General features: G+C 39.5%; 1 protein-coding gene across 1 annotated transcript in view; it reads right to left on the minus strand.

The window, feature by feature from the left end:
- Positions 1–25,924, minus strand: part of epha6 (eph receptor A6) — a 170,269-nt gene that overhangs the window by 56,426 nt on the left and 87,919 nt on the right. The window contains exons 4-5 of the mRNA XM_036539935.1: positions 18,254–18,409; positions 15,292–15,627 (exon numbers count right to left, since the gene is read on the minus strand). Of these exons, the coding sequence (XP_036395828.1) occupies positions 15,292–15,627; positions 18,254–18,409 (492 nt within the window). The remainder of the gene's footprint in view (positions 1–15,291; positions 15,628–18,253; positions 18,410–25,924) is intronic.

Genomic DNA, 25,924 nt, shown 5'->3' on the forward strand with positions numbered 1-25,924 from the left:
TTAATGGAGGACAAATAATAGTTGATCACATAAAAAGAATATGATATGTAAAACATGTATATTTCCTTAAGTATATTACAGGAACCACAAAGCAAAGGAAAAAAAAAAATCTGCAGATGTCTTCTCATGTATTTTGCCACATACTGCTATCCTGGCCACATAATGCCATTTCAGTATGAAGAAGCAGAATAAATATTTCTCCTTTTAAAACAGAAATGTTGCAGTTTTCTTAAAATGTCCAGTATTGATACAACTCAGTGTGCTTTTTGGAGGCAAAATTCATACTGGCTTCATAATGCTAAACATTTATAAATGTGTATATATGACATCATAACATCATAACCTCACAATCAAGCACTTCCAAATGATAACAAAGTGGATCTCATTTATCCCACAGTGGTGTTGGTAAGCTTCTCAACTTCTATTTACCTGAGTCAGGAAATGACTGATAAACTGAAGAAATTATCAGTATGCATTAATTTTAGAAACATGATAGAGAGGGCTATTGTACATTTAAAAATGATAATAAAAAACCTTACCACCAGTTAACTGCACAAATGCAGCTAAAAGAACTAATGTTTTAATTTTCACAGAACATTTCTCAACAGCTCTTGAAATATCTGAGCCTCAATAATCAAAAATGAATGAGCATTGAGATAAAAAGTGAAAGGGAGGCTGGGAAAGTTTCTCTAGTATCTGCAGTTCCTCAGATTGCAATGATTACCACTGTCCTCTGCATAAGCCGCCGGTAATGTTATTAAGACTACAGCTGGTGGCAAGGCAGGGATGCCCGCATGGTAATCACCACTGTTGCCTGGAGGCAGAGTGCAGGTTATCCCAATCAAATTGGCTTCACCCAGACATAAATGATGATTAAGCCCCATCTGAGGAAGCTGCATCACAAAGCTCATCCTGATCATCACATGAATTCAGTCCCCCGGATAATGATGCCTGACCCCATTTATACACAATATGGCAAAATGCTCCTTTGGACATGTTAATGAGAAAGATTCGCCACAATTTTACTCTGCAGAGCAGTGTCTATGCACTCTGTGTCTTGGGGGAACATTTGATTTGCCACTTGTGTGAGAAGTGTTGATGACTTTATGCTGCCTTCGGGCCATTTCAGGCCAAAGAGTTATTTTCTGACACATAAAAAAGCCCAAACAGTATATTTAAATTAAAATCCTTTTAAGTATGATATGAATATATTTCATGTGAAAGCACTGGGTTCATGTGCAAAATAACATAAAACACTGGAGCTATGAGAAGGGACTGCATAAGTCAGTAAGAGCACGGCTACCATAATCCAGCCAGCACATTTTGCATCCTGTATTGCAGTGGCACTCTTCTGTTGAAGTAGTGAGGTTTCTCATGTTGGCGGGCAGTGGGAGAAGGGATAAACTTGAATTACTTCTGATCAGTAAAAATGCAACTCTGAAATCAAACACTGTTTATTTAACAAGAGAGGATCGTGTAATGCATTCTTGGTATCATATAATATTGACATACACCTAACAAATAGAGAAGCCTTTTAAACAAAGTAGCACTTTACCTAAAAGACAGTGATGCCAGTTTGCTTATGTGTGCATGATCATGACAGTACATACAAAATATTAAAATATCAGGACACCACCTCAAATATAAATATTTTAAAATTTTAAAAATTAATACCACTATACTGGTCAATCTGCCATGGCCAGGTTACTATCTCTCCATCTTTAGACATAAAAATGAACATGACATATCATTACCAAACTGGTTTTACCACTATACCACCATTTCCCGCCAGCCACCAGGGTGGCCTAAGCCATCCTTATAATACATTCCCCTATAATATACAGACTGTTCAAGACAGTAAATGGCCAAAGAAAAACGTGGAGAGAGTGACGTATTACCAGGAGCCTCTTACAGACAGTAAATCAGTCTGCAAGATGGCCACAAGGGAAAAAAGCTGCCTAATAAATTTCTCTGAAGCCCGCTGCGGCCTCTCGTATCTTCCTATGCAGCGGACATAAAAAAGAACAAATGAGGTCCTGCGGACAGGAGGCAGGCACTGGAGATCACCTCGGTCCCTGTAAGGTCACATTCACCAACAAGGCCATCCCTCATGGAGACATCACCGCAGCACAGGCAGATGGCTGGCTGGAAGTCACCCCACGTGTGCCTCCTCCTGTCATCACCCATAATGCATGTGTAATGTTCGCTCTTACAGGGCAGTCACTGTTAAGGCACGGCTAATAACTCAAGCGCTAATAACCAGGCAAGTTTAGCTCTATTTACTACCTCGACCAGCAAGGCCATAGTGTTCTTCTTTGCCGCCGGTGGCACTATTTACTGAACAGTCATCCATCTTTACTAAAAGGAAAAAAAGAACACTGGTCCCCACCTCAGGAATACGCCCACTTCCTATCAGGGAGATGTCAGATGAAAGCATGGCCCAGATTCACTGAGCTTTTGTTCACAATTGGAGTGACCAACCAAAGTGAATGCAGCCATTTTCTTCTAGCATAACATCTGAGTTATGAAATTATTCAAAACAAGATTGGAATAAGAAGTGAAGAAAAAAAAAATCACAATTTATCAGTCAAAGAAAGTTAAGGACAAAGCACATCAATATTTGCAGGTACCTCCATAATCCAAGTATCCTGTCAGTGGGATCACTACACACAGTCAAGCCCCATGGTTTTATCAAACTCTGGTTCTCCAGCCTTATCATCTCTTACTGCATTATACTGCCTTCTGAAAGCTTGAGATCAAAGTTACTCCAGGGTCTGAATTACTTCTGGTAATCGACAACAGGCAAAAAATACAAGTCAGTACAGCAGTCACCCTTTCAAATCACACTCATATTTTGGATGAAGGTATAGTCTTTGTTATCAAGAATTGGCTGAAATGAAAAGTGATTCGATAAAGATTGGGTAATAGGGGTTAAGGTCAAACTATTGATTCATTCTAACAATTCCTCTATGATCCCTCACAATCTCTCATAATCAGTCAACTACGCGTATATATAGTGCTGTGTATCTACTGCACAAATATTGGGCACTTGCAAACACTCATGTTGCACACTCATTCACTCATATCAAATGCTATCATGGCACTGTGTTGTGAGGGGCAGACCGAGTGAATGCAGACACATAACAGCTGCAGTAGATAGAAACATGGATCAGACATATGTCTTCTGATAACCTCTGCTGAACATGAATACAACAAGTAAGCTATTTCCTCTCTGATCAAGAGGGATGTTAGAAGCACTGTACGTTTCAGATGTTTGGCAGGATGACACTGTGCACAATGTAATTTGCTTTCTCTCCCTTGGCTCATTCCGAGATAAAGCAATGCTGCTGAATTTTACTCAGGCTTGCTTTGAAGATAATGATGTTGCTATGGCTGGAATTCAGCAGTCATGGGTCCTTTAGGGTGCATCCTGAAATCATGAAGTGCCTGAACATTTTAGTTTTCATTACACTGTTTGTGTTCTCACCAGCAGCTGTTATCCAGGGCAACTTACATTCAGGTAACAAATTTATAAAACTGAATATTTACTGAAACAATTGAAAATTGACTGAAACAATTACCTTGGTGAAAGGGTACAATGGTGAGTGCCCCACCAGGGATGCAACTCTGGAACCTTCTGGCTATGGGTACAATTCCTGAAACACTATATCACAAATACATATAGTGATTACTATAATAAGGAAAATATGAATATGTTTTAGTTTTTCAGTGACATGAAATATTCACTGACAGCATCACTACTTTTTATAAACTGGCCTGTCTTCATGCCGTAGTCAACGGTATGAGTGCTTAATTGCAACTCTTAATTGGCTGGGTCAGATGAAGGAGCACAGGGGGGTGACTCTGTGTTAGGGTTCAGGCAGACAGACAGAGAGTGATCCACTGGCTCAGCCCGTGATTTGAAGTGATGTTAATTAGTGGCAGGTTCATACTTCCTGAATGTTAGCTAGAGATTCTGGGGTTGTCTGACACAATGACAGTCGACAATGACAGGGAAATGAGCCACCATCACCATCAATAGTGTATGGGATGCTGCCTAGCTTTACAGGAGAGTGATAAGATTCTCGCTTATGCCTGCAGGAAACTCAGTATGTCTTCAATGCTAGTCTTGTAGTCTCCCTTGGGACAGGTCAGTGTAAATGCTATTCTTGCATCTGTGAAAATATATCTCTCATGTTAAGCTCTAGGATAGATAGGCCCCCACTTATTTATTACCTTTTTTGGTAATTTTATGCATTTTATCCCTAACAGCTTTGCTTTGAATGAAATAAACAATATTGCAAAGTTTCAAAACATATGAAGTACAATTTATTTATCTTAAATTGAGCTGGATGTCCTTCCAGTTTGGTGAGGTAGCTCTGCCAAGACGTTTTTGTTTTTTGTTGAGCTCTTCATCACAAATGAAAGGTGTTTACCATTTGCTCCATGACTTAAAGCAAAACTTCTGTCTGCACTTCTCAAGGTGAGTAATATGCAAAAAGAAGATGACCTCTACATTTACTCATAAAAGAAAGAAACTCAAAACTCAAAGTCAAAGGAATGCAAGCCATCTTGACATCTTTTATTAAAAAAACAAAACAAAACAAAACAAATGTCCTTGATACAAACCCTTGCCCATGTTCAAAGGAAAAAAAAAACAAGGTGAAGCTTGTTAAGTGTATAAATCTGAAACAGTTTTCAATCACAAAAATGTGAAGATTAAATTTTCTGTGAATTCAATAATGGCATCATAATCAATATTCTGTTGCTTCTATAGAGATGTAAGTTAGAGCATTTTTAAACGATTACATGAATTTTGTAGGAATGTATTTCAAAATATTGTGCATTTTTCCTTTATGCCCATTAAGAATGGTCATTGACTACCACCTCTGAGGGTATACACAACCTTAAACATCCCTCAGCTATAGAGAGACAGACATTCAGGAACATTTATAACACCAAGAATAAAGCTCTGAGAAGGGACAGAGAGTTTCCTGTTTTCTACTTGATTAAACCTGCCAATGTAACCAGCGCATTCAAACTGTTGCATAAATCTGCCTTTCATTTGGGAGGGAAATTGATTAAAACAGGAAAGTCACCTCTAGCCTGCCATGGTACCATTCCAAAATGGCCAATTCCTTTACTTTGTTCTTATTAGTGCTCCTTTATTCTGGTATGTTGGGCCGTTTGGTCTTGGAGCAGAGAGAGTGGTTTATGATGCCTTTCCCAATCACCATCATTGTAATGCTCCCTGGCTGGTAATTAACTCTGTGGCTAATTTGTCATAGTTAGTTAGATCATGGCACATAGCTGGCAGAGAGCAGGTTGGCCGTGGCTCCGGTCACTGTTGAGACCTAAATCCCTCATAATCATGTCCACAGAAATCTGGAATGTTGTTTTGGGTAATCTTTGTCTTTCTTTTTTAGAAAAATACTCATACACATACACAAGTGCTGTGGGTTTCCTCAACTCGTCAAAGACAATTTGTTCTGTAATGGATGTAATGGAGACTTTCAGAGCTTAATTTATTAAAAAGGAAGTAATGATGTATCTGCCATCAATGGATACTTATCACAAAATCCACAAAAAGATGGAAGCAGGAAAGGAAGAGGTCATATCAGAGGTTACCTTAAGTAAAAGTCATATCTGAATATGCTGTCATTCAAATAATACACATGAACTGGTCATCTGAATAAAAGGGCAGCTTGAGCTCTCCTCTGAAAATCGGTAAATAAAACCAGGAAAGTGCCTGGTTGGACGTGCCATGCAAATATTTAATTTGCTTAAATCATCATTTACTTGGTTTGTGCTAGTCACATCCCAGCAAATTTTCCTTTGTGCTTCATCTTCTAATACTCATAAAATTAGTCCAGGGAAAATTAAAATAATTTTAAGATCCTCCTTATACACAAATGTGACACAGTGGTGCAGACTACAAAAACAGAAAGTCTATGTACCCTAAAGAGTATCTAGTTCAGAAATTAAATATTTTAGTGAAATTTGTTTTAAAGCATAATCTCTGTGTATCTCTGAGTAAACTGCTAGTAGCAGTGAGAATTATATTTGCATGGAAATCCCATTGATTGGTGAGTTTGACTGCAGTGAGTTTGACTGCAAAATGTGAAAAAATGCTCAATATATCAATTCTCACCTATTAGCAAATATAGCTGAGTAGATTGACAGTGAAATTACACCATCAAAACACACAAACTGCACATTTTTGAATGCATTCTGCACATGGAAAAATAACAAATAAGTATTCCAATGATTTCCTCATATAATGCATTTTCCTGAAACTTAATCCACTTTAACCTTTCCTCACCAAAGTACATAATTAAACAGAAGTCCCTTCAGAGTGCTCTAATTTATTCATGGGAGAAAGGTGTCACAGGGTTGAAGCTCTATCTGTTCTTGATTGCTTAGTGACATACACAATTGCCCAGCTGCTTCCAGTGATTAAAGAAATCTCTTTAATTCCACTAATGTCCCCCTCCTTCTCTTTCTCCTCCATTTCTCCCATCTCTCTCACTCCCCCTCTCTATCTCGCTCTCCCCCACCTTTCGGGTGTTCAGAACTTGCTGCTCTCTCCTGAGCTCTGCCCCCCCTACATCACCACTCTCAACAATCAATTAACTTTCCACGTTCAAGCTGCTGCATTCACTCCCCTGGTGCGTCAATCACCATCAGTGGGGTGACTGACAGCCGGCACCGCCCTCACCTCCCCCAGGCTTCCTGTGTGCTGTGAGCCGTGGCCCAGTCACCTGGAGTCTGGTTCCCCCTCCTGCACCATGGTGACAGGGGACACCTTCCTGGCCCACTGTGGCACCATTAGGATGACACGCTGTGCTAACCAACAATAACCATCTGGGATGCTTTTGGAGAAACAGCATATCAGAAATATTTCATTTCTTTTTCTAGACATCCTTCAGTAATCCTCACGTCTCCTGTGCACAGATATATGCTGCCTATTTATGGCCTTGTTTAGTTTTAACAGAAGTAGATAGCTGCTTTGTTGACTCCTTCTCAAATTTTCTAAACACAAAGGAGAAATTATATGATAGGCATGGGATATATTTCCATTTCAGTCTCTAGTGTTCAGTACCAAAAATAAAAACAAAGAGCAAATGTAAAAGTCTGTCATTTTTGTAGAAAATGGTTTTCCTTGTATACAATGTTTTTGGTTGGTGATTTTTAGAGAACACTCCCTTAGGCCACACAATAGCATTCTTTATATTCTCATAAACTTCAAGAGCCATTCCACTTGTATTGAGCACCTATACAAATCAACCAGAGCAGGAAAGAGACCCTGTTCTCTGCAAAATAACATCTCTATTATAATAGGGAATCATCTGCTTTCTGCATACTTTCCTACCAGCAGTTATGCCAGAATACCTGTGGTAGACTATTTACTGTATGGTGAGAAAGTTTCAATATACAATTTACAAATAATAACAGGGGGTCTCTGCCAGGCAACATGGGTTTCTATTTCTCACCCAAAGCAAGAGAGATCCTGTTATTTATTTTCCAAAATGAAATCTCATTCTTTCAAAACCAGAAGATAAAGACAGGACCATGTTCCAGTGAGAGGGCTACACTATAAATCCAGTGGTAATTTCCTGAGACGCTTATCTCACCATGGGAATGTGACAGGATTTACACCAGGCTAAGGTATCCTGCTGTTAATCCGTTTCCTATATCAATCTTGTGGCAGAGTGCATCTATATACCGAACAGACATATGTGTGTGGGTATATTTCAACTCTAGATGAAGAGTGTTACATAAAAGGGTAAAAGACAAAGAAATAAAAAGCAACAAGTGAGTATGTATGGTATAATCTTCAGTTACAAGTAAAATCCTGATGCAAGTGATGCCATTACAAATTTAGCTCGCTGTAAATGCACCATGATGGAATTTGGGATTCACACATTTCCAAAAGTGAACCTAGTTGATGCCATAGATGCATGACAAAATATAAGGACAATGGCAAGCCAGGAGTCCTTCTTCAAGGTTACAGCTAACTAGCTAGCTATCAGACAGTTAGTTTGGTTTTTACCTTTTTTGTCTAAAAAGATATCACTCCCTGTGGAAAATTACCGTCTATAGTAGAATGCTGCTGTGTAAAATAACACAAACCAGCCAGTAAATAGCTCATATTGAAAAGGTTAGCTATGTGAATGATGTTCTATATATATATATATATATATATATATAGAAATTGTGCATCATTATTGATATCATGATTGATCATACAGTGTACCGAATGAATAAAACTAAATAAATGCTTGTTCTGATTCTGAAATTGTTTATAGAAAAAACGATACAATTTACCAAAATAGTAGCAGCAACATATTTTATCTGTAATTCTGATCTGTAATCTTATCTCTAATCTGTAACAGAAAATGTGAACATTACATGATTTAGAATTTAACATGTTCAAATGAAATACTGTACACATGAAAGTTAGGATGCATTGGCTGAATTGGAAAGTACGTTCTCATATTTAGTCATCAACAAAACAAATCTAAAAGAGGAAAGAAATTACTAATATTCTTCTATTCTATATTTTCCTATTGCACTTGCAGTCATATACAGTTAAACTGGTTGTTGAAGATCATTCAGAGTGCAAATCAAAATTATATTTGGCATTTTTTAAGTAACAACACTAGTATCAGTGACAGTTTTATTCAAATAATAATATGTGATGCAAAATTGCTGTACTGGTCAATTAACTATACAGGTCAACCATGGGTTATACTCCTAAAAGAAAGATATATCAAAATCATTGGTAATCATATATCAAAATCACTGGCAGTCCGCCATACTCTTTATGCCTTTGATATTTTTATGGATACATAAATTTTGTGTGTGTAAACCCCACCTTCACACATATCCCCCTTACTTCGGTAGTGGCTGTTCGCAGCCAGGGGCCATGGCTAACCAACAGTAGCATTGCCAGCGCTCCCTTGGGCCCTGTGCCTCCCCAGTTATTCCATCTCTGCTCTGATCCTCTGAGGATACGGGGGAGTTGTAGACAGTGAAACATGCAACTGAATTCCACAGTCTCTTTATCGACTCAATATGGGAGAAGGTGAGAGCTCAATGATTTACAGTCTCAGGTGACTACATCTTACAAACACTCACAAGGCACTTTTCATGTTAAGATGTAATGTATGCTCTTCAGATATAAGCTATGGTTGACCAGTGCTGTGGTTCATATAAAACAGGATATCAACATAATGGCTTTGGGCGTATTTAAAAACAGGTGACTTTGCAGTACTTTTAAACATCTGGGCGGATTAGCAAGAAAACGCAAACTCGTTAATACTGATAATAATATCTGAAGCTACCTCTTGAAGTGGGGACATGTACGACCACTCCCCAATTTTACAAACTGTGTTGTCTGACAGGCCTGACATCAATGAGAGAAACTGTGGCATTCTCATTTAGCAAGGTAAGTACACTCTCAGTGCACTCTGTTACAGTGTTTTTTCATTTTCATGACTTGTGCCTATCACCGCCACCTATCCACCTGGCCAGCTCAACCAGGCTAGTGTAGGAATACAGAACAAGCAGAAGACACCCCCTCCCCCAGTCTAACTTAACTCACGTCCTTGGCAGTGCTCACACCACCTCCACTCTGCTTCACACAATATCTTTAATTGACAACATGAGATGCAGCAATAAAACACCTGGTGCCACTTTGCTTTCTCCCTTGACCCCTAATCTGTTGATGAGTGAGAAAGGAAAGAAAAAAAAAACACAAGACTGAAAAAAGGTGGCAGGTGGAGAGTGGCAAAATGTAATAACAGACATAAAACACAAACGCGAAAGGATGGCAGGAATACGGAAGACTTAGTATATGGCAATGCAAAGCAAAGGTGTAGTGTAGTAAAGGCTGAAACAGACTGATGCTGTTGTGGAGCTGAAAAAGTTCTTTACCACTTTACCATGTGGAGGATGGATCTTTCTGAGGAAGCAAGCTCTTTCATTACATTATTATTATGGGGAAATGTTTGTCTATTTTTTGCAATTTAGTTGGATGTCTTTAATAGACTTTGACTTTATTTTGATATATTTGGAGAGAGGGAAGAGGTTAGGGTCAGCCAAGTGTTTGAAGAAACAGAGTCTTGGTGGTGTCACAGGTCGCACCTGGCACCACAAGGGGGCAAGAGGGGGCCCCCTCAGCTGTATTTTCTGCCCCTGCCCCCCCACCCCCCCCCGTTTAAGTCTTATGTACACTATACAAAATAGCAAAAACAACAAAGAATACTCGTTGGAAACGACTAGGATGTGAAGTTTCAGTCAATGAGAGAGAGAGAGGGAGAGAGAGAGAGAGAGAGAGAGAAAGTGAGAGAGAGAGAGAGAGAGAGGGAGAGAGAGAGAGAACTGCATGGCTTGAGCAGAACGGCAGACAAAATGATCTGATGACATAGGCGTCATTTACGCTGGGGACGCTGGGGACATGTCCCCACCACTTTTTGTCATGGCCCATTTCATCCCCAACACTTTTTGAAAGCCTTTGCACGTCGACCCCGTCGTTGTCCCCAGCACTTTTCAAAACAAACTGACACCAATGTCTGATCATCTTTTTTTTTCACTTAATGCCCTGACGCTGTTGGCTATTATTTTGTTGATTTTAGCAGTCATCTGTCAGTGGTTAGAATCGTTCATAAATGCTATTATTTTGCATCTTGTAGACCTACGTTATGAGTGCTCCGATTCCCTAAATTGTACGAGGACACTCAGGCTTAATACTGGCTTCACCACTGCTGTGAAATAAATGTATTATTTGATTCTGAAACAGTAGTCTTGTGTTGTTCTTTAGCCTTTCAGAGGCCATTGTATGGTTAAATCAATGAATTTCATTAAACCTACCACCTGACCAATTTTAGGTGGTAACCTGGCAATCTGCTCCAAATATTCCTATTTCATATTATGGCCAAGACGCACAAACACATGAAAAAGGTAAGGTAAGGAATTGTTCGCATCTAGTCAAAATGCCACTATATTGCCACAAATATTGCCCATGAAAAAAATGCAGAAATAGGCATAGCAGGATGATAACCTACAGTTTTACTGTATAAAAATATTTGCCCCCTCGCCATTTTTTAACTGCCTCCCCAGTCACTTCATCCTGGCACCGGGCCTGTCACAGGTGCGGTGATGTCTATGATGTTTGTGACTAAGCCAAATCATTTTTTTCCTGTAATTTCCAACAATTACTCAGTGCCAGAATGCATACATGTAGCCATCAAGCCTTAGGCAGCGTCTGCATCAAGGTGGCTATTAGAAATACTATTTATAGATCTATGTATGTATGCAGGATTTTACACTGAATGAGATTTATTTCAGCATTTTGTGAAATATTGATGTTTTGGTGTTTTTCTTTTATTGTTTAATCATTTTAGTATTTTTGAATTTTTCTGAGGCTGAGGTCTCTTGCCAATATTTCCATTAGGAGACTATGAATTTCAAAAATCACACTGCATGCACTATTTCAAAGCATGGAATGACCATTCCCTTTTCAGGGGAATTGGGGTGATGTGAAAACAGGCACCATCTGATGTAACAACAGTAGTTGTATGTGATATCAAACCTGACTGAGTACAATGCTACTTTTACATCAGTGAAGTTGCTTGGTGATGGAGAATGCAATCTAGAATGTAAGACCAGGCAGTAAGGGGCAACATTTCATGTCTGACAGACACTTTTTGTGGAAACAATATACATCACGCACTAAAAAAAAAAAAAAAAAAAACGTTTAAATAGAAATGGATAACTACAAAGGCAGTATTAGATGTCATTTTGGTTTATAGATACGAGGATGAGCAAATTAAAATCATTACTTAGAATTATTAAGCATGCACAAGTATTATATAGAGCATTGAATTTAACACTGGATACATGTAAAGAAGATGATGGCAATGCCAAGGTGAGCGTGCTTGAGTTATATTATTCTATGTAATGTTACTCTTTCTTTTAATACAGCTCTTTCTTTCCCAGTAGTAGTATGATTACTTTTCATGTTTGTAATCTGTACTTTCCACTGCTTTCTGGAACTAAAACAGGAACTAGTTCATTTCATAACACTGGTATAAAGGGACACCAGATTTGATACATTGGTCATGTTGCTCTGTGTGTTTCAAGTGAGGTTACTTTGGACTAGGAGACATTGATAACATGTTAAAGGGAGATTAGCTAAAACATGTAGATCTATGTTATGTCATTTATTTCATTAAATGTATGTTACACAGAAAACATAGCTTAAAACTAAACTATCAAAATATCTTAATACTTTTCAAGACCCTTGGAACCAGTAGACAGAATCATTTACAGGTGATACGTAACAAGCTGAAATCTCATTAATGCCAGGCACCCAACCCAACCAATTTAGAAAGAAATGTGTAAGATTTGACAAAAAGGTATTCATTCTAACAGACTACCTACGATTATTGTACTTTCTCATTAGCAGTACTACAAAAAATTATATCAAATCAAGAAGTCCATCAATCAAGTTGAGTCAATGTGTATTTTGTCACACAAGATATAACATAAAAGCATGATGAATGCATTAATTTCCTGGACTTTGGTCAGGTGATTAAATTAACCCTTTGAAAAATCTCCACTTTAAATTGCTTTAAATTCTTCTGCAGCCTTACAAAAGTCAGTTTATGCATGGGAGAGAAACTGTAGACCGTGCACTGATATAACATGAAGGCATGAAGGCATGCTGAAAACATTCATTTCCTGGACTTTGGTCAGGTGATTAGATTAGATTAACCCTTTGAATAATCTCCACTTTAAATTGCTTTAAATTCTTCTGCGGCCTTACAAATGTCAGTTTATGCATGGGAGAGAAACTGTAGATGCAGATGTGTAGATGTGCACTGAAAAATTCAATTTTGCAGTCCATTTGCATTTAATCCTTTAGCAGACACTCTTATCCAGAGTGACTTGTGCGAATGTGCACCCAAAAAGGTTGGACTGAGAGCAGAGGTGACACCACATACTGTTGCAACCAATAGTAGGAGTCATTACATAACACACAAGCATTATGTTAAGTGCCACAGTGTCATAATGTTCCTGCTCTCTTTATTTTTGTCAATAAATTATTTCACTGGTTGTAAAACTTGAAAGAAAATTACTGGCCACCACTAAGCACACAGCACCTTTCTTATGAGCTTATTTTTGTAATATACCTGCAAAACATGACAGCAACGGGAACAATGAAGTGCAGTCTGCCCCTGAAGAGCTGGCAGCGTCCCAGCATTGTACCCATTTGGCTAACCTGAGGGTTGAACTTTGAAAAGCTAAAAAAAATAGCCCCATGACCTCTTGCAAGTACATGAAAAATGATTTTTTGCTAAACTTCTTTATGTTGAGCAAAACATTTCTAAAAATTGCTAATCTTGCTTTACTTCTTAACTTTTTAAAATTGTTTTGTACTTGCCAATATGGTTGTATTTCATTTCCCATAAACTACAAAGTTAAGTCAAAGTATACAGCTTCCTTTTTAAGTTCATATTCTCCCAGAGCAAGTGTAATCTATATCTTGTAATTCTCAGACATTCCAGAAGCCAAAACTCAACCAACAGAAATCATCAAAATTAAATGGAAACTTTCAATAACCTTTTCCTTTGTTTTATGTGACATGTGGCCTGAGCCTCCATCGAACAACAGTGAACTTTGTCCTTGGATAATGAAATTAAGCAATTTTGACTTTTTCCATTACTTACAAAACATTTGTGACTTCCAACCTCTAACCTTCCAACCTGTTAAGTGCAGTAATGTAGGGTAAAAGTTAATTTTGTTATTGAGAGTAAAGATCAAACTGCAATGCGGCAGGGTTGAATCCAGGCCAGAGTTTTTGATGCTTGACATTAAACCTTGAGACTATTTATCTGATTGATTTTATTGAGCTCCACTGTGGAGCGAGATTTCAGCTGTTCGCTATCTCTCCACTCCACGCTTGGACATTCCAGGCACGTCCTTGACATTTGTAGTGTGGCCCTGTTGTCTTGTTCTTTTCTCCCTCACTTTGCTATCCACCTGTTTGATAAATCCGGCCTGTGAATCAAGCTGCGAGTCCATCCCTCTCCCCCCTGCTTATATACACGCTGTCTGCTGCCGCGCCGATAAACTGCCCCTAATTGTGCCGTATCTCATATCGGTGGGAGCGGCTGCACAGTCAGATCCTCCGCAGATCAGAGGCCAGCAGCGGCCCGGACTGGAAGGTCATTGTCCACGGAAGTGCATATGAGCACTACGAGATGTGCACACCATACACATGGGCGAACATACACGCACACACACGCACGCACTGAAGAAAACAGACTTACACATGTGTGTACACACACACACATAGACACATACAGCATACACACATACATGGAAGTGGACATGTGCATATATATGCACTGAAAGCTATCATACAAGTAGACACATTCTTGCTTCAGATGCATTTAAACTTTTTTTTTTTTTTAAATCTGAAATGCACCACTAGAAGTGATTTGTGGGTTTTCTGGGCTCTGTATACCTCCCATGTACCTACATTAAATCCTGGCCTGTACCTTTTTTTAAGATGATGGTCATGTTATCTTAATTCAAATGGACCACGGAGCATTTTCTTCTAATAAACAAACCAATTATAAGGCAGATTGAGAGAGTGATATGGCCCAATTACAGAAAGCACTTTGGTTTGCATTTTAATTGGACCCTCCAGCTCTTGTACCTGGCTCACCACATCCATTAGCCTGCTGCAGGATGGTATTCCACAATGTGCTGAGGTGGAAATGACCAATCAGTCACACACATCACGTCAGGCAGTAATGACTCCATGTTAGTCTAGTGTAATAGAGGTGGACAGAAATAGCTGCTCTTTGAGCAAATACTGAAAATCTCACCAAAGTACACACAACACGATTTTGCTCAGTGAAGTGCTTCATATCCACAAGCACTTCATTACGAGCGACAACAAAAAATAGAAAACAACATTAACCAAAAATACCTCCTCATGTGAAAATGCAGCCGCAGAATACATTCTACAGACATAAAAGGGTTCTCGGTAACAAAGGGACAGAGTTCAGATGAACAGACTGGGGGTGGTAGTGCTGCCTGTTTGCTAAAACAGCGCCAGAAACAGGAAAGTTTCCACTGTTTTGGAACAGCATGCATTATTTCCTTCCCGGGATCAATAAGCACCTCTTTGTTGGATGTTCGAGAGAGCTTTTCCTGACAGGTGTTACAAAAGACCACCCCTGACAAATGGCAGACCCCGCAGTATGTACTCACCGCCCTGGTCAGTGCTGATGGTGATGGCCGCCACGGGTCGGGGGAAGGAGCTGAGTTCGGACACGCCGTTGAGGGACTCAATCTCAAAGGTGTAGTTGGCGTGGGCGGTGAAATCCAGCACAGTGACGGAGGCGTTGATCAGGCCCTGGGGCCGGGGGACAAAGCGGAGGTCCCCACCGCATAGCTCGCACTGCCGGGGGTCAGCACCACACTTCTTACACAGGACGTTGTAGGTGAGGTCCTTCCTGCCCCCGGTGTCGCTGGGTGGGCTCCACTCCAGGAAGAGGGAGGTCTCATTGATGTTGAAGATCACATTTCGGGGAGGGGATGGAGGGCCTGGTAGAATGGGTGGGGAAAATAGAAAGAGTTTTATTCGGGATGCAGCAGAGAAGGCCAAATTCAATATTTAGGTTTTGTCGAATATGGAGATTTGGAAATCAGCATAGGGGGTGTAAAAGGGAAATTGTTTTTCGGAGGGTGTGTACACATTTAGTATGACCGACCTTGAAGTGTTAGCTCTCGCTTCTGCTCATTTGTAGATCACATTGATAAAAATCGGTCAACAATGCTTCACGATTGATTATATTGCAGGAGGTACAGCCAACAGAACACAGAGAGGACAGGATAAGTGATGAATGTGTGTGAACACGTCAACTCAACAAACATAAACTTGGATTCAGAAGCTAGGCCTTTATATTTAAAATCAAGTAGGCAAGATGCTTGCTTTACCTAAGGTAAATATTTTGTAGTTTTGTACAGAAAAATGTTTAAATGTACTTCCTCAGTCATTGACAAAAAAGGCCATTTTGGTTTGGATCGAGGGTGGGGCATTGCTCTTGTTCCCTTAAGTGAGAAATTTAGCCTGCAAGGCTTTGCTAAATGTCTTGCTGTATGATGCAAGCTATAAAACTTGCCCTGGATAAAGTGTATTGAAAGGTGTATTTAAGTGTCCATTAGAATGTGGAGAGTCAGCTGGGACAGAATGGAGGAGTGTGAGCAACCATCTGACAGCGGGCCAGAGTTAAAAGCCTCTAGAGATCTCTTCAATACACCAGCAACTCCAAGCTCCAGTGGGTCCTGAACAATAGGCACTGCCCACTGCAGCTCCTCGCTGTGTCAGGAGTCAGGTGTCCTCTATAAATACCCCCCCCATGTCCACAATGGATCTTTGTGAAAAGCTCTTTACATGGATGAAGCGAGTGCTGCCGTCTCTCTCCTCAACCTCTGTCCACATCTGCCTGTTTCCTTTTCAGGCCCACAATCTCTGCAATCTGGGGCCTTTTCTTTCCATCGGAGAGCTGCTGTGCCGCAGACACCCCCTCCCATCAGTCAGGTCCCATTGTACGCCCAGACGGAGATGTTTATCTCCCTCACTTCCGCAGATCCCAGCCTTTTTTTCACTGCGGCTCATGAATGAGGAACACGGAAGTGCCTTTTCCTCCTGTTCTGATGCGATGTGTTTGGATTACATCAGCTGTGGTGCGATCTCTCACCTCTTTCTGAGGGGGAAAACGAAAGATATCTGCTATCTACACAAAGATCTTTGGGTCAGCCAATTCTGGTCCCCATGGGCCTCATAGCCTCTAGGTTTTCAATGATGATGATGATGATGACAATAATAATAATAATAATAATTCCAAGTATAGTCATTTTTTGTTATTTTTGTATTGCTGCAATTTTGCTTGACTATGGCATTTAATTTATAGATAAATTACAGTTAGTTGTTAATTGAAATGCAATTATGCAAACTGCCACATCCCTCTCCTTAAGGAGTGGAATTGCCTGTGCAAGTCCCGGCGGCCACTCGGCATTATGCGTGTTGGCACCAGTGGCCCCTGAGACGTGGGCTCAATCATTGAAGGCTCAGACCGAGAATTCCCACCACAAGCCTCCAGACACGACAGAACAGACACCTTCCTTCACAAAAAGTCCTCTCTCCAATTTGCATGGACGATTAAATAGCTTTTTAATTGACAATAAATTATCCCAGCTAAACTGTGATTTCATGCAAATATTAAGCTGTAATGACACGCAGTGAATCATTTATGAAGACTTAGAATCAGAACAATGAGCGACAATTAATTCTAATCCCACAACTGTGCTGCATTATAAGTGACCCAGACTCGCTGAATACAGCCTGATTACTGTGATATTGTAGCTAAATTGCACAGAGATTGTTCAGATTTGGCAACAAGCCACTGATGTGTGCCTATGGGGTAGATCATACACTTCTGTTTCCATAACTAAGTCACTGTGGTTCAACTTGTATTTTGCCTGGGTGTAATTTCACATCCTAACACAATCATTCAATACAGAAGGAGAAACATTAAGCTAGCCTCTGTAGTGATGAATACCATTACATGAAATCTATACATATATACATACATCTGCGCTGGCTATCACTTATACATGCCTGACTAATAATGCAGTAGAATAAATGCAAGAGCTCAGACTGAACAATGGTTTTAAACCCATGGAGACAGTGGGAAAGACAAATTAAAGGGAAACTGGGAAATAGACATCATGAGACTATGATATTCCCTTTATAAGTAAGTATAATAAAAAATGTTTCTGTTTTCTGTCCATGCTCAATGAAAATCCTAATGTGGAGAGGAACAGCCTCATGCTGTGAGGTCTTCAATTACTGCAAGGTTTACAGCAATTGCTTTCTGAATAGCATTTGTTTAGATGGGACTCCTTTGTGATTTATTTAATTCTTTTCTAAAACATGACCTGCAAGTAAAGGACTGCTGTGAATTCAGCTTTAGGTCATTATTATCAATGGCACTCTATCCAGGTATCATTTTGACAAGTTTCCAGTTTTGGGGCAACAAGTTTTATACAACAACATCCATGGTTGACATCATGGTATATGATAAGTGACATACAGATGGATTTGGACTTATAACCAAAAGGTTGTATTTGATTCTGCACATGATCGAACAACAGTGTGAGAACTTACGTGTGCAGGCCATAGTTGGGGGGTCCTTCTCAGCTCTGAAGAAGCCCTTTTCACAATGACAAAGTGGAGAGCCCTCCTCATAGCTGAAGCTGTGGGGCGGACACTTGGAGCACTTGATATTTCCGGAGAAAGCTTTGTAGAACCCTGGCCTGCAAGCTGTGGAGAGAGAGCGAGGTCAAGAGATGGACGCAAGAGTTTAAATGAAGTACTTGGCAAGAGGTCAAAAATGAGAGGGTAGAAAGACTGCTATTCAGCAATTGTAGAAGATGTCCACTTTGCCTGATCACTAATATTTACTGGAACCGATGGTGAGATAAAGGAGGGAGAAGAGGAAGAAGGGACCATACATTTGCTATTATCTGATTAACACTCATTAGTTCGACTTGTAATATTTAGTCATGTGACAATTGACGTAGGGGCAATGCGCTGCAACAAATACCCCAAGCAAGCACACAGACTCACTTTTACAGTACCAGCACAATGCACTTGTGAGTCATTGCTCAGCTCGGCTCAGCTGTGTGTGGTCATGCAATACGGCAACCCTGGAAATTGGGCATCAATGCAGAGGAATTTATTTTTAAGGCACTCAACAACCTTAAGACCCTTTGGGGCCTGGCTCCTGCTGAGCAGCTTTGTATCCAATTTCAAAATACATGCATCATTTACTGCCCCACCAACAAAGACCAGCACTCTCTGCAGAAACCTGCCACATCTGCTAAAACCAAACCGGACACCTGTGCTCCTCTTATTCACGGCTTCTGGGCCCATTAGCGGCTCCTTTTTTTGGAAGCAGAAACTCAAATCAGTGCACTGTGATCAGGGAGTCAAAGAGCCATCTTCAGATCCTCCGTCTGCTCATTGTGAGTTCGGCGCAGAAGAAGCACTGCGATGAAGCTTCCCCCGTCCCTCATCTATAGTTTCACATGCTCCCTGTGACAAAGGCCCCTGCCCCTACACGTTTGGTAAATCTTTGCACTGTCACATCGGATGTCAATTTAACAAGGTAACACAAGAGCGAGCGAAATGGCCACTTCACCTTGGAACAGAGACTGTCCTTGCACCTCACATTTTTCCCCCTCTAATAAATGAACCTGACCAAAAATAGAGAGCCCTGAAACCAAGTCTCTCCATACTGAGTGCTGACAATTAGGCAGGGCTAGGACACACAGCACTGCTGGACCCCATATTATTAGCAACGCCCCTTCTGGCAGGACAAGGTCAGATGGGCTGTTAACCCCCGATACTCAGGGGTGCTTGAGCTCTTGCCATTTGTTCTTTCAAAACCTTTTGTTTACTGGTGGATGTGATGATATGCCCTCCATTACTTCCCTTCAACTTACGTTCCGGTAGAAGGAAACTGAAGACTTCTTATGATGCATGACGGATGAATGATGGCAAGATGGGTACTTAAATAAAGAGCAAGGCCAGGCCCTGTCTGCCAGGGGCTCCACTTTCACAGTGAAAACCGTATGTCAAGATCTCAGCTGTTTTTTTTTTTACATAAAGCACTGGTAAGATGAACAAGTTAAAAACGCACACAAGCAAAGACCTTGTTGCAGTAAATGAAGATGCTAAAATATATGATTAAAGTCTTCCCTTGGTTGCACATTCTTTTTTATGGTCATGTGTATCACAGTAGGTATGCTATAGTTACACCCTCTTTTATTACAAAGCATCCACCATTGCTGTTACTGTTAACTTGTATAGAAGAGCAGTGGACATAAAATAGAAAGAGACTCTTCATTTGTTTTCTGTAGCCTAAGGATAGTACCCACTCCACCCACAAGTGTAAAAGAGCGCTCTGGCAGCAACAGCTTGGCAAGAGGCCAGGGGACGCAGTTGCCACATCACCTGCACTTAGTTGCAGGCAGGAAATCACTCCAAAATCACAGGAGGGAGAACTCTGGCTGGAGGAGGATAATCGCTGACCTAGGGGGCCTCTGCTAATTTTGTGAGAGTTTCGCAAGGTTAATTGACTTTGGAAGTCATCCAAAACCACAGCCCGGAGAAGCGGAGGCTGATGCTGGACTTTCAGCACCCCCGGACAGTGTTCTGCTTTCAGCCAGGCAGATGCGCAGGGATTTTTTTTACCTGTCTGCAGATCTACATCAGACTGTCCTTCCCACTGTCACTGTGTAACGACGGCGTGTGCTTGGGGATGCGATCTCTCCACGGCGCCTCTGAAGACCAACGATTTCAAGAGAAGCACAATTCTGCAGCATTTACTTGCAGAACCACATGAACAAATGTTGCAGAACAGTTCAGCTCTTGAGATCAGAGAATGCATGATAAGATGTGTGTATGCGATGCTATCAAATAGGGACGCATGCTGCAAATATTGCATATTGAAAATGACTCTTTTTCAATTTCATGCTGCACAAAGAGGTTATCTTTCCTTTCTGATGAAAAGTTGTACACTATATTACTCTTGCTATCCGTGCAAAAGGTAAACAATGGGCGGCATGCTGTCTATGAATATACACTCAAATAATATACAAAAAAAAAAAACAACATTGAAAACTTCTCACATATAATACTTAGATCTTGTCTCCCTTATTCTGAGAATTAAAGCAATTACCTATATGTCAAAAATAATATGTTTTTTTTATATGATATCCATGCAAAACAAACAAAACAAAAATAAGTAAATATTGATTTGTTTAAAAAGCAACAAAAATGAAACTGTGGTTTTGTGGTATGCTTACATTTCCATTGAAAATGTCAAGGTGGAAACACAGACTATACTTTATTTAATAAATGGAAATTAAGACAGACTATAATGCATACAAATAGCATAATCCGCTGGCACTAATCAGAAACCGTGACTGCTTTGGGTTACGATGATCTTTGCATCACCAAGATTTAGAATACAATACAAAAATGTCAAATATGCTAAAAAATGTGTTTGCACCTTAGATTTGTATATTCTCAAATAATGAGTACAGCTATACATATGTTTATATAAGCATAAAAAATGTACCTACTACCTCATCATTTGAATATAAGCTACTTCCAGGATAAATGTGCAGTATTTATATTAGTTTTCATTTTTTCTATGCCTCTTTTAACGGTGTTACACCCTGATAAATTCCTTACATTTACAACTTGTCATTTCCTCTGTATTGCAAATGATATTCTAAAGCCATATTACTCAAAAAGAAATATTAAAATACACTCTACTATCAAGTAGCCAGAAGTACACACACTAAGTGTCAATATCTAATAGTCTCTTTAACACACATCAGTGTCCCAACACAAGAGTACTGAAAGAGTGCTTCCCACAACCTCTTGATTTGCAAGCTATTTCCTGGCTCTATATGCAGATATGTAAAGTCATCCCTGTGTTTGACAAATATCTACATTTAAAATACTGTATAGAGTAACCAATTACAGAATAAATATGCTAATCTATCTAATATCTATAATATTATACTGCAAACAATACTGAGAAAAAACTCATATTTGAACTTATGATTGCATGAACATAGAATAATAAAAAAGCTGTGAAAAGAATTGATGAGCACATACATCACTTGCTTGTAAATACCATTTTTTTATAAATTGAGAAAATTTATGGAATATTCTAGACTTGGCTAAACTGGCTATGTCTGGCTGTGTCTGTGATCAGTTGAGTATGAAACAAAAAAGAAAATCAACAAAAACAGAGAAGTATTCTGATTTAAGATTCTGAGGATATAAATGTGTGACTTACTGCTCGGTGGCAAACTGATGTATGAGAGCTCTGATAGCAGGAAACAGCTATGTCAAGCCTGAAAAAGCCATTCTCTCATGAGTTCACTTGTTCTCCCAGCAGGAAAGGTGTAAATTCATGTCCCCTTTTACAGCTATATGTTGATGTACCTGCATTATCTTACAAATATTTTACAGTTAAAAAAACATAAAAAAACATTGTGATTGCAGTGGAATGTTCCACTGAGAAATGAATACATTAGCATTCTAAATGTGGCCATTAGTTCTCTCATGCAAAACACCTAATTTATTGTCTTGTAAACTCTGCAACAAAGTCTCAATCTGGTGGGAAGGTTTAGGAGAGATTTTCCAAGAAAAATAATGTCTAGAAAGATGTTGACAATAAAGCTACTACACATACGACAAAAATAGATGAAAGTGTGGTCTCACAGGGATCTTCCATTGCAGAAAAAACTCCCAGGAAAAGCTTTGTTTATACACACTCTAGTTGGGAGCATGTTTGCCTGTGTACCTGAGGATACCTCAGGACACTGGTCCTTAGCAGGGATAAGAACCAAGGATTATGGGCCAGAGGCGGGACTTAGAGGGGATCTCATGGTCAGCTACCAGTAGATACCTGGCTGTTGGAGGCTGTAAGGCCTGCCTGTCAAGCCCCTGCAGATCCAGTCTGCCCAGCTCTGCAAGAGATAAGTGATGAGCCTTGACACCGATTGATTAATCGGGCCTGATTGTCAGCGTGTCCCTTGTTTGAACAAGCATGCGATCAGGGTGGAATACTCAATTCTCATTAGTGCACAGCTGCAGAGCTGAGCCGAGAAAGCAGAGACAGCAGGGCCTGATCAGAAGATAGTATCCACTGGTTTTCTCTCTCCCTCCCTCAATCACACACACACACACACACGCACACACACACACACACACACACACACACACAATTTAACTCACGTTTACAAGTAAAAAAAAAACAACAAAAACATTTGTACATCATGGAAATGCCCACAGTAAGTACAAGATGAGCTGTTCTAAAAGTAACTGTAAATGAAACTTGGGTGAACTGCAAGCATAAGGATATGTTGTCTATGCTGGTCTGAATTGAAGTATAAATGAACACTGCCACATCAGGAATAGATATTTGTGAGTGCTGATTTAAACTTACATGTTATTTATTCATTTATAAGCTGCAGGTACAGATAAGCTGTGGACTAGAATTACATTGTCTCTATATGTACCTTCATCACTGAATGCACTGTATACCAAAAAAGACAACTTAATGCACACAAAATCTTTTGCCATCTCCAAATTCTTCAAACACTTTTGCCATTAAATTAGTATACTTTATAGTATCAGTAAAGTATATTGAGATTTGATGGTCAGCTTACTAAGATTTCTTCTTTTCTGGTCTATGTTCTATGTATCTGTTTTTGCTCTATTATGGTTTACATGAGGACAATGCACCAGAATCAGCAGGATGCAGAATATGTTAAAATAACTCTCTTGTAATCAAGGTTCTGTAGAGGAATTAATATATAACATAATAAATGGTGGGCTATGGACCTCACCCACGGCATAAATAATGTTTCAATGTGGTATGAAAATCATGCTGTTAGCTACAGCTCTATATTCTCTTCAGCACAGAGGGGTGAGCTGCTATACTATTCTGGGAGATAACACAGCGTAGGAATGCATTAGAAAGTGTACAGCTCACAGACACCTGCAAGAGCAATCGGCCTGTGAGGGGCCTTTTAAAACTGAAACAGTATTAAAATAAATCTGTCTCATCTGGTTAACAAAAAACACATCAATTAACTGAACTACCATTGGCACCTTTCTGAAAATAAATTTCCCAACAATTTGATGTAAATGAGAAAAAATGCACATAATATGTATATATATGTATATATATATATATATATATATATATATATATATATATATATATATATGTGTGTGTGTGTGAGTGTGTGTGTGAGTGTATATATATATATATATATATATAGAAAGAGAGAGAGAGAGAGAAAGACAGAGACAGAGGCAGTGAGAGAAAAGCCATTAGAGTTTTTTCCATTTTTACTCAATAAAGACTATTCTGGAACATCACCAACCAACTTCAAGCTGACAGAAACACGCTTGCTTAATTCACTGAAAGCTTTCACTCACACTGACACTCCAAAAATTACACTTCAGAAAGCACATCTCCTATATAAGTATTTTAAAGCCCTCCATATTTTCACCCTGTGAATACACGATTTCTTTCAGAAGAAAAAGATCTGTGATACCTGTCTCTCTTTGACCAAGTGTTTGAACTATTCAAATATAAACATATAAACACAAAAATATAAACATATAAACTTTAACATGTTGAAGATATAGACTTCAATCAAATAACAGAATTATGCATTAGAAACATTTTTAGCATATTATCAAAGATCCTGGTACATGTCTTTAGTGTATTACCATCATATGAATTGTAATTTTACTCAGATTATGTTGTGCTTTCCTTTCTAAAACAGGCAGTAATTTATCATTTTATGCATCAAATTGACACAAAGGTCCTTAAAAGAAGGTTCTTTTCCTATCAAAATATGGAAATGGTTCCTTGCATAAGTGCCTCAATGTCTGCAAAGGCAATAGGCATATATATGAATCTTCAAAAAAGTACACTGTAGATTTGAGTCTTATGTTAATCCTCTGTGAAACACATCAATGTCACAGAGAAATACTGATTTTTTTTATCCGCTGACAAGTTGTTTTCTTCTGTTGCCGACAGAAGAATCAGTGTTGCCATTCATTGTTCTGGACAATGTCTAAACTGAGACTCTTTAGTGGGTTCTGGATCTTAGTAGCTTAGCAATCAGCTCTGAGGTCAAAAGTGTCACCATTCTGATGTTAGATTTGAGAAATTAAAGTTTGGAAGACCCACAACTGAACATTTTTGATTGTCACGTAAAATGCTTTCACCACCATATAGTGAAATACGATATTCACTAACAAACCAGTTTTAAAGAAAGGACTGTGAATCAGGATGAAAGACCAAGAAAGGACTTTGCTGCAGCATCAACACTTCGAAGTTATTTGATGAGGACGGATTACCTTGGTGGAACTGGACAACATCACAGCAGTTTCATAACCATTCTTTACCAAAATAACAGCTTCACGCCTAATTCTACTGTACAATATGAATCCCACAGCTGTCCCTACTAAACTGCTAATGAACAAACCTGGCGTCCTCCAATCAGCCCGATTCCTCTCGCCACTCAGCCTGAGAACACTTACTCTGCCACACTAAATCTCCTCATTAAGGAAGGCGACCGGTCTGATAAGCACTTCTTCTGCACTCAACCTATAGCTGCCTTCTCCAAGCAGACTCTTCAGTGCGCACAAATATCACACATTTTTTAAAATTTTCTCCATCTTCGTGCTTTACAAATCCTCACTCGCATTCTCAGCAAAGATTACAGATGGCAGCTGTTCAGAAGTGGGCTCTTTGGTGTCAATGGCAATAACGCGAGGAAGCGGTACGTCTTATTTTCTGCCCACTTCTGTGTTCGGCAACCGACTTTTTGACAGTGATGCTATACATTGAGCTATATGTGCAATGCATCAGACCTTGATACCCTTAGAGTAATCCAGACAGTTGTGATCAGATGCCTATTTTGTTTTTCTGCATCAGTGGTGATACTTAGAGCCTTGTAAAGCAAATTTCCTTCGGGATTAATAAAATATTTCTTATTCTTATTCTTAAATAAAAATAAATAAATAAATCAGCCCGTACACACCAAAGAACTGGTTGGTTCTCTTCTGAAAAGACAATGCTCTTAGAGTTCCACAACCTGATGTGGGCCCTTGTCACAATACAGAGAAAGGTAATTGGAATTCAGCGGGCATTCACATTGTTATAGTGATGGGAATTGTTGAGGGACTCCCACTATCTGCTCTGTGTGAGACTCTTTCATTAAACAA

This window comes from Megalops cyprinoides, chromosome 11 (assembly GCF_013368585.1).
Source record: "Megalops cyprinoides isolate fMegCyp1 chromosome 11, fMegCyp1.pri, whole genome shotgun sequence".
In the NCBI taxonomy this organism is placed as follows: Eukaryota; Metazoa; Chordata; class Actinopteri; order Elopiformes; family Megalopidae; genus Megalops; species Megalops cyprinoides.